At 68.2% G+C, this 9,196-nt stretch overlaps 1 protein-coding gene across 1 annotated transcript; it reads left to right on the top strand.

The window, feature by feature from the left end:
* Nucleotides 1-2,483: 2,483 nt before the first annotated feature.
* On the top strand, nt 2,484-8,042 carry DNAJB1 (DnaJ heat shock protein family (Hsp40) member B1). Its single transcript, XM_053968333.1, has 4 exons — nt 2,484-2,783; nt 4,043-4,602; nt 6,615-7,475; nt 7,696-8,042. The coding sequence occupies exons 1-3, from the start codon at nt 2,573-2,575 to the stop codon at nt 6,843-6,845; spliced, it is 1,002 nt and encodes a 333-aa protein (XP_053824308.1). The 5' UTR covers nt 2,484-2,572; the 3' UTR covers nt 6,846-7,475; nt 7,696-8,042.
* Nucleotides 8,043-9,196: the final 1,154 nt, after the last annotated feature.

Genomic DNA, 9,196 nt, shown 5'->3' with positions numbered 1-9,196 from the left:
CACTGTGGGGACACCATGGGGACACGCTGGAACACAGATCAGGGTGGGGCAGGTCGGACCCCATGGGCCCAGGGGGATGTGGCAGGGCCTGGGGACACTTTGGGACACAGGGGACACTGGGACACAGTGACTGGTCCCATGGGGACAATGGCGTGGAGGGGCCTGTCCCTCCCTGTGTCCCCATGTCCCCTTGGCCACCTGTCCCCAGGTGTCCAATAGCCGTGTCCCCATGTGCTCCCTGTCCCCGTGTCCCGTGTCCCGTGTCCCCACGTCCCCCCGTGTCCCCCAGGCTCCCCAGGTGTGCTGTCCCCCTGCTGGCTCCTGCCCCCGGTGTCACCTGAGCCGGGGACACGCCCGGGGGCACGGCTGGGGGCGGGCAGAGGCTCCGGTGGTGTCCCGGTGGCGACACCGAGCAGTGACAGGGTCAGCGGTCACGGGAGGTGACAGGGACAGCCCGGCAAGCCTCGGGCTCCTCCTTCGGCCCCGGTCTGTCCCGTTCCCATCCCGTTCCCATCCCCATTCCCATCCCCATTCCCATCCCCGTTCCCATTCCCGTTCCCATCCCGTTCCCATTCCCGTTCCCTCCCCATTCCCATTCCGTTCCCATCCCCGTTCCCATCCCGTTCCCATTCCCATTCCCTCCCCATTCCCATTCCCATTCCCATCCCATTCCCATCCCATTCCCATTCCCATCCCATTCCCATCCCCATTCCCATCCCCGTTCCCATCCCCATTCCCATTCCCGTTCCCATCCCGTTCTCATTCCCATTCCCATCCCATTCCCATTCCCATTCCCATCCCATTCCCATTCCCTCCCCATTCTCATTCCCGTTCCCATCCCCCTTCCCATCCCATTCCCATCCCGTTCCCATTCCCGTTCCCATCCCGTTCCCTCCCCATTCCCATCCCCATTCCATCCCCATTCCCATCCCGTTCCCATCCCATTCCTATCCCCATTCCCATCCCCATTCCCATCCCGTTCCCTCCCCATTCCCATCCCGTTCCCATCCCCGTTCCATTCCCATCCCCATTCCCATCCCGTTCCCTCCCCATTCCCTCCCCGTTCCCTCCCTCCCGATTCCCCCCCCGGCGCCTCCCCCGGTCCCTCCCTGGCTCCCGCCCCGGTCCCTCTCCCGGTTCCTCCGCCGATCTGTCCCCGGCCCTTTCCCGACCCTCCTCGTCCCCCCGCTCCTCCCCCGGTCCCTGCTCCGCTCCAGCCCCTTCTCGGTCCATCCCCGCTCCCTCCCCGGTCCAGCGCTCTCCCGCTCCATCTCCCGGTCCCTTCTCGGTCCATCCCCGCTCCCTCCCCGGTCCAGCGCTCTCCCGCTCCATCTCCCGGTCCCTCCTCGGTCCATCCCCGGTCCCTCCCCGTTCACCCCCCGGTCCCTCTCCCCCTCCATCCCTCCGTCCTTCCCTCCGTCTCTCCCCCGGTCCACTCCCGGTCCCTCCCCGCTCCATCCCCATCCATTCCTCGGTTCCTCCCCGCTCCATCCCCGGTCTTTCACCATTCCCTCCCTGGTCCCTCTCCGGTCCATCCCCATCCATTCTTCGGTTCTTCCCAGCTCCATCCCGATCCATTCCCCGGTCCATCCCTCTCCCCAGTCCATCCTTATCCCTCCCCGCTCCATCCCCGCTCCATCCCCGGTCCCTCCTCGGTCCAGCCTTCTCCCCCTCCATCCCTCGCTCCATCCCCGTCCATCCCTCGCTCCATCCCTCGCTCCATCCCTCGCTCCATCCCCGTCCATCCCCCGTCCATCCCTCGCTCCATCCCTCGCTCCATCCCCGTCCATCCCCCGTCCATCCCTCGCTCCATCCCTCACTCCATCCCTCGCTCCATCCCGCTCCATCCCTGGTCCCTCCTCGGTCCAGCCTTCTCCCCATCCATCCCTTGCTCCATCCCGATCCATCCCCGGTCCCTCCCCGTCCATCCCTCGCTCCATCCCGATCCATTCCCTGGTCCCTCCCCGGTCTATCCCCATCCCTCCCCGGTCCCTCCCCGTCCCTCCTCGCTCCATCCCCGGTCCTTCCCCGGTCCAGCCTTCTCCCCCTCCAGCCTTCGGTCCCTCTCCGTCCCTCCCTAGTCCCTCCCCGGTCTATCCCCATCCATCCCCATCCCTCCCCGGTCTATCCCCATCCATCCCCATCCATCCCCGGTCCCTCCCCGGTCCCTCCCCGGTCCCTCCCCTGTCTATCCCCATCCATCCGTCGGTCCATCCCCGTTCCCATCCCTCGGTCCCTCCCCGTCCCTCCCTAGTCCCTCCCCCGGTCTCTCTCCGGTCCCTCCCCTGTCTATCCCCATCCATCCCCGGTCCATCCCCGTTCCCATCCTCGGTCCCTCCCCGTCCCTCCCCAGTCCCTCCCCGGTCTATCCCCATCCATCCCCATCCATCCCCGGTCCCTCCCGTCCCTCCCCGTCCCTCCCCGGTCCCTCCCCTGTCTATCCCCATCCATCCCCCGTCCATCCCCGGTCCCTCCCCGGTCCCTCCCCGTCCCCCCCGCCCCTCGGGGCTCCCTCCCCGTGCCCGTCCCGCGGAGCCTCGCCGTGCCCGGTGCCAGAGCAGCGGGGGCGGCCATGGGGAAGGATTATTACCGCACGCTGGGGCTGTCCCGGGGGGCCTCCGCCGCCGACATCCGCCGCGCGTACCGGCGGCAGGCGCTGCGCTGCCACCCCGACAAGGACCGCTCCCCGGGCGCCGAGCAGCGCTTCAAGGAGGTGGCCGAGGCCTACGACGTGCTCAGCGACCCCAAAAAACGGGAGATCTTCGACAAGTACGGGGAGGAGGGTGAGCGGCGGCACCGGGGGGCCGGGGGGGTCCGGGCCGGGGGCTGGGGGGCACGGCAGGGGCACTGAGGGGGTCTGGGGGCAGGTGGGGAGGGGGTTTGGGGGGCACGGCAGGGGCAGGGAGGGGGTCTGGGGGTCGGGGGGCAGGTGGGGAGGGGTTTGGGGGGCATGGCAGGGGCAGTGAGGGGGTCTGGGGTCGGGGGGCAGGTGGGGAGGGGGTTTGGGGGGCATGGCAGGGGCAGTGAGGGGGTCTGGGGGTCGGGGGGCAGGTGGGGAGGGCGTTTGGGGGGCACGGGAGGGGCAGTGAGGGGGTGAGGGGGTCGGGGACAGGCGGGGAGGGGTTTTGGGGGGCACGGGAGGGGCAGTGAGAGGGTGAGGGGGTCGGGGGGCAGGTGGGGAGGGCGTTTGGGGGGCACGGGAGGGGCAGTGAGAGGGTGAGGGGGTCGGGGGGCAGGTGGGGAGGGGGTTTGGGGGGCACGGGAGGGGCAGTGAGGGGGTGAGGGGGTCGGGGACAGGCGGGGAGGGGGTTTGGGGGGCACGGGAGGGGGCTCGGGGGCAGGTGGGGAGGGGGTCTGGGGGTCGGAGGGGGTGTGGGGGCGCAGGTGGGGGGTGAGGGTGCGGGGCTGGAGGGGAGATTGGGGGGGAGAGTGAGGGGTGGGGGTCTTGGGGGTGACAGGCAGGCAGGTGAGGGGGTGGGGACAGGTGAGGGGGGCAGGTGACAGGGACAGGTGAGGGGGGCAGGGGGTGAGGACAGGTGACAGGGACAGGTGACAGGGACAGGTGAGGGGAGCAGGGGGTGAGGACAGGTGACAGGGACAGGTGACAGGGACAGGTGAGGGGGGCAGGGGGTGAGGACAGGTGAGGGGGACAGGTGATGGGGACAGGTGACAGGGACAGGATCGGGGCTTGGGGGGTGCGGGCAGGAGGGTGGGGCAGGGCGAAGGCAGGTGTGGCACAGAGAGGGGCACGGCGTGGGGGGGGGGGGTCCGTGCTTGGTAGCCCGCGTGGCCAGCAGGGCCGGCGGTGGCCGGCGCCAGGCCAGCAGCCCGGGGGGGGCCGGGAGGGCGCCGGGGCGTGCCGGGGGGGGGCCGCTGGAGCCGGCTGGGCCTGTTGGGGCCCGTCCGGGACCGTCAGCGGCGTCGGCGCCACGGGCAGAACCGGTTCCCCACGCCCTCGGCCGCCCCACGCCCTGCCCCGGCTCACCCCGCACCCTCCTGCGGCGCGGCCGGGGGCTGATGGGCGCCTTCCCCCAACTGCCAGGGCTGAAAGGGGGAGCCCCGGCCCCCGGGCCGGGGGGCTCCAACGGCCCCACCTTCACCTACACGTTCCGCGGCGACCCGCACGCCATGTTCGCCGAGTTCTTCGACGGGCGCAACCCCTTCGACACCTTCTTCGTGCAGCGCAACGGCGACGATGAGGACGGCGACGAGGCCTTCAACACCTTCCACGTGGGGGGCTTCGGCAGCGTCAGCTTCCCGCGGGGCCGGGGGGGCGAGGGCCGCAAGCAGGACCCCCCCGTGCTGTACGACCTGCGCGTGTCGCTGGAGGAGATCTACAGCGGCTGCACCAAGAAGATGAAGATCTCCCACAAGCGCCTCGGCCCCGACGGGAAGACGGTGAGGAACGAGGACAAGATCTTGACCATCGAGGTGAAGCGAGGGTGGAAGGAGGGCACCAAGATCACCTTCCCCAAGGAGGGCGACCAGACCCCCAACAACATCCCGGCCGACGTGGTGTTCGTGCTCAAGGACAAGCCGCACGACGTGTTCCGCCGCGAGGGCTCCGACATCGTCTACCCGGCCAAGATCAGCCTGCGCGAGGTCAGCGGGGCCGGCCCGCCAGGGTGGGCTGGGGGGGCTCGGGGGAACATCAGGGATGGGGGGGCTCAGGGGGGATGTTGGGGGTGGGATAGGCTCAGTTGGGACATCAGAGCTGGGGAGGCTTGGGGGGACATCAGGGCTGGGTGGGTTTGGGGGGGATGTTGGGGGCAGAATGGGCTCGGTGGGGACATCAGGGCTGGGGGGGCTCGGGGGACATCAGGGAGTGGGTGGGCTTGGGGGGGACATTGGGGCGGGGGTGGTCTTGGGGGTGGTGGGGACATGGGGTCTGGGGTGGTCTTGGTGGGGACATCAGGGATGGGTGGGTGACAGTGGGGACACGGTTTGGGGTGGGTCTTGGTGGGGACATTGGGGTGGGTGGCAATGGGGACGCTGGGAGTGGAGTGGTCTTGGGGACATCAAGAGGTGGGCGGTGGTGGGGACATTGAGGGCAGGGTGGTCTTGGTGGGGACATTGGAGATGGGGTGGGCTTGGTGGTGGTGGGGACATTGGGGGTGGGGGGTTCTCAGTGGGGACGTCAGGGTGGTGGGGACATCAGGTGGGGACATTGGGAGTGGGGTGGTCTCGGTGGGGACGTCAGGGTGGTGGGGACAGGTGGGGACACTGGGGCTGGGGTGGTCTCGGTGGGGACATTGGGAGTGGGGTGGTCTTGGTGGGGACATCGGGCTTGGGCTGGTGGCAGTTGGGGTCACTCTGGGGGTCACTGTGGGGTCACTGTGGGGTCACTCTGAGGGGTCACTTGGGGGTCACTCAGGTCACTCTGGGGGCCACTCTGGGGTCACTGTGGGGGTCACTTTGGGGTCACTCTGGGGTCACTCAGAGATCACTGGGGGTCACTGTGGGGGTCACTCTGGGGTCACTCTGGGTGGTGGCAGGACATGATGGATGGCTGGGGGGTCACTGGGGTCACTCTGGGGTCACTCTGGGATCACTCTGGGGGTCACTGGGGGGGCCACTCTGGGGTCACTGTGGGGGTCACTGTGGGGGTCACTGGGGGGGTCACTCTGGGGTCACTCTGGGGTCACTCTGGGGGTCACTCTGGGGGTCACTGGGGGGCCACTCTGGGGTCACTCTTGGCAGTGGGGCCATGCTGGGAGTGCCCCTTGGCCCAGTGCTGACCTGTCCCCGTGTCCCCCTGTCACTGACCTGTCCCTGTGTCACTGACCTGTCCCCGTGTCCCCCTGTCATGGATGTGTCCCCCTTGTCACTGATGTGTCCCCATGTCCCTGACGTGTCCCTGTGTCCCTGACATGTCCCTGACCTGTCCCTGTGTCCCCCGTCACTGACCTGTCCCCGTGTCACTGACCTGTCCCCGTATCCCCCTGTCCCTGGCGTGTCCCCGTGTCCCTGACCTGTCCCCATGTCCCCGTGTCCCTGATGTGTCTCCGTGTCCCTGGCGTGTCCCTGTGTCCCTGACATGTCCCTGACCTGTCCCCATGTCCCTGACGTGTCCCTGACGTGTCTCTGACATGTCCCTGACATGTCCCTGACGTGTCCCCAGGCTCTGTGTGGCTGCACGGTGACCGTCCCCACGCTGGACGGCCGCTCCATCCCCATGGTGTTCCAGGACGTGGAACACCCCCGTGTCCCCCATGTCACTGACCTGTCCCCATGTCCCCGTGTCCCTGACGTGTCCCGATGTCCCCGTGTCCCCGTGTCCCTGACGTGTCCCTGACGTGTTCCCGTGTCCCCAGGCTCTGTGTGGCTGCACGGTGACTGTCCCCACGCTGGACGGCCGCTCCATCCCCATGGTGTTCCAGGACATGGAACACCCCTGTGTCCCCTGTGTCCCCGTGTCCCTGACATGTCACTGACGTGTCCCTGACGTGTCCCCGTGTCCCCAGGCTCTGTGTGGCTGCACGGTGACCGTCCCCACGCTGGACGGCCGCTCCATCCCCATGGTGTTCCAGGACATGGAACACCCCTGTGTCCCCTGTGTCCCCGTGTCCCTGACATGTCACTGACGTGTCCCTGACGTGTTCCCGTGTCCCCAGGCTCTGTGTGGCTGCACGGTGACCGTCCCCACGCTGGACGGCCCCTCCATCCCCATGGTGTTCCAGGACGTGCTCAAGCCGGGCGTCAAGCGCCGCGTGCCGGGCGAGGGGCTGCCCTTCCCCCGCTCGCCCGAGCAGCGCGGCGACCTCGTCATCGAGTTCGAGGTCAAATTCCCCGACAGGATCCCCCCGGCCTCCAAAACCCTCCTGGAGCAGATCCTGCCCCTCTAGTGCCCCCCAGAACCCCGCCCGGGGCCTGCGGGGGTGCGGACTCGGGGGGAGACCCCAGAAACACCCCCGGCGTTGGGGGGGGTCTCGCTGCGCTCCTGCGCCTCGGGGGGTTTTGGGGTGTCCCTGTCGCCAGTCTCGGAGCTCGGAGGGGTTTTGGGGTCACCCCGCTGTCCCGGGGGGTTTTGGGGTGTCCCTGTCGCCAGTCTCGGAGCTCGGAGGGGTTTTGGGGTCACCCCGCTGTCCCGGGGGGGTTTTGGGGTGTCCCTGTCTCCAGTTTCAGAGGGGTCTTGGGGTCACCCCAGTGTCCCCCCTGTTCCGGGGGTTTTGGGGTCATCTGATGGGAGCAGAAGTTGTTCTCGCTGTCCCGGGGGGTTTTGGGGTGTCCCTGTCCCCAGTCTCGGAGCTCGGAGGGGTTTTGGGGTCACCCCGCTGTCCTGGGGGGTTTTGGGGTCACCTGATGGGGCAGAAACTGTTCTCGCTGTCCCGGGGGGTTTTGGGGTGTCCCTGTCGCCAGTCTCGGAGCTCGGAGGGGTTTTGGGGTCACCCCGCTGTCCTGGGGGGTTTTGGGGTGTCCCTGTCGCCAGTCTTGGAGCTCGGAGGGGTTTTGGGGTCACCCCGCTGTCCCGGGGGGTTTTGGGGTGTCCCTGTCGCCAGTCTCGAAGCTCGGGGGGGTTTTGGGGTCACCCCGCTGTCCCGGGGGGTTTTGGGGTGTCCCTGTCCCCAATCTCGGAGCTCGGAGGGGTTTTGGGGTCACCCTGCTCTCCCGGGGGGTTTTGGGGTCACCTGATGGAGCAGAAATTGTTCCCGCTCTCTCAGGGGGTTTTTGGGGTGTCCTTGTCCCCCATCTCAGAGTTTGGGGTCACCTGGTGGGGGCTGACCTTGTCCCCGCTGTCCCGGGGGGTTTTGGGGTGTCCTTGTCCCCCATCTCGGAGCTCGGAAGGGTTTTGGGGTCACCCCGCTGTCCCGGGGGGTTTTGGGGTCTCCCTGTCGCCAGTCTCGGAGCTCAGGGGGGTTTTGGGGTCACCCCCCTCTCCCATGGGATATTGGGGTGTCCCCCCCCGGCGTGGAGGTCCGGGTGACCTTTGTGCTGTGGTTTGGGGGGTCCCGAGGTGACTTTGTGGGAATTTGGGGGTCCCCGGGGTCTTTGGGGGGGGGTCTGTCCTCGTCACCCCATTTCTGTGCTTTGGGCGCTCTCCCCTGGAGGATTTGGGGGTGCCCGGGGGGGTTTGGGGGGGTCTCGAGGGGTTTCTGGGGGGTCCCGAGGTGCCTTTATGGGGATTTGGGGGTCCCCGGGGGGGTTTTAGGGGGTCGCGGGGTGTCGCTGTCACCCCAATTCTGTGCTTTGGGGGTCCCGAACTGCCTTTGTGAGGATTTGGGGGCCCCCGGGGGGTTTTGGGGGGGTCTCGAGGGGTTTCTGGGGTGTCCCGAGGTGCCTTTATGGGGATTTGGGGGTCCCCGGGTGGGGGGGGGGTTGGGGGTCTAGAGAGGTTTTTGGGGGTCCCGAGGTGCCTTTGTGAGGATTTGGGGGTTTCCGGGTGTCCTTGACCCCCCATTTCGGGGGTCTCCGGGTGTCCTTGTTTACCCCAATTTTGGGGTTCCCCAGGAGTCCTTGACCCCCCATTTTTGGGGTCTTTGGGTCTCTTTGTCCCCCCAATTTTGGGGGTCCCCGGGTGTCCCTGCCCCCTCATTTTGGGGGTCCCCGGGTGTCCCTGTCCCCCCATTTCGGGGGTCCCCAGGAGTCCTTATCCCCCCTCATTTTGGGGGTCCCCACCTGTCCTTGCCCCCTCCCCCCCGGGGCTGTATTTGGGGGGGGTCCCCACGTCCCCTCCCCCCCATTTTGGGGTCCGATATTTGGGGGGGGGGGTCCCTTCCCAGCCTCCCCAGACCGGGGGGACCCCCGGGGGGGGTGGGGGGGCCGCGGGCGGCTCGGGGCGGGGGGGGAGGGGCGGGGCCCTCGCGGTTTTTGGGGTGAAACCGCCCGGAAAAGGGTCCGAGATTAAAAACCCTGAAACCCGAGCGGGGCTGCGCCTTTTGGGGAGGGGGCGTTGGGGGGATTGGGGGTGGGGGAGGGGGAGAAAGGGCTGCGGACCCCCCCAAATCACACAGGGAACCCCCACCCCACACGGAGTGTGGACCCCCAAATGGGGGCTGCTCCCCCACCCCAAAATGGGGCTGCAGACCCCTCCCCAAATGGGATCTGTGACCCCAAATCGGTGTTGGACCCCTCCCCAAATGGGGGCTGCTCCCCCACCCCAAAATGGGGCTGCAGACCCCTCCCCAAATGGGGTCTGTGACCCCAAATCGGTGTTGGACCCCTCCCCAAATGGGGGCTGCTCCCCCACCCCAAAATG

The sequence above is a fragment of the Vidua chalybeata genome, chromosome 33 (assembly GCF_026979565.1).
Source record: "Vidua chalybeata isolate OUT-0048 chromosome 33, bVidCha1 merged haplotype, whole genome shotgun sequence".
NCBI classification, from domain to species: Eukaryota; Metazoa; Chordata; class Aves; order Passeriformes; family Viduidae; genus Vidua; species Vidua chalybeata.
This window is presented reverse-complemented; position numbering and strand designations above follow the sequence as displayed.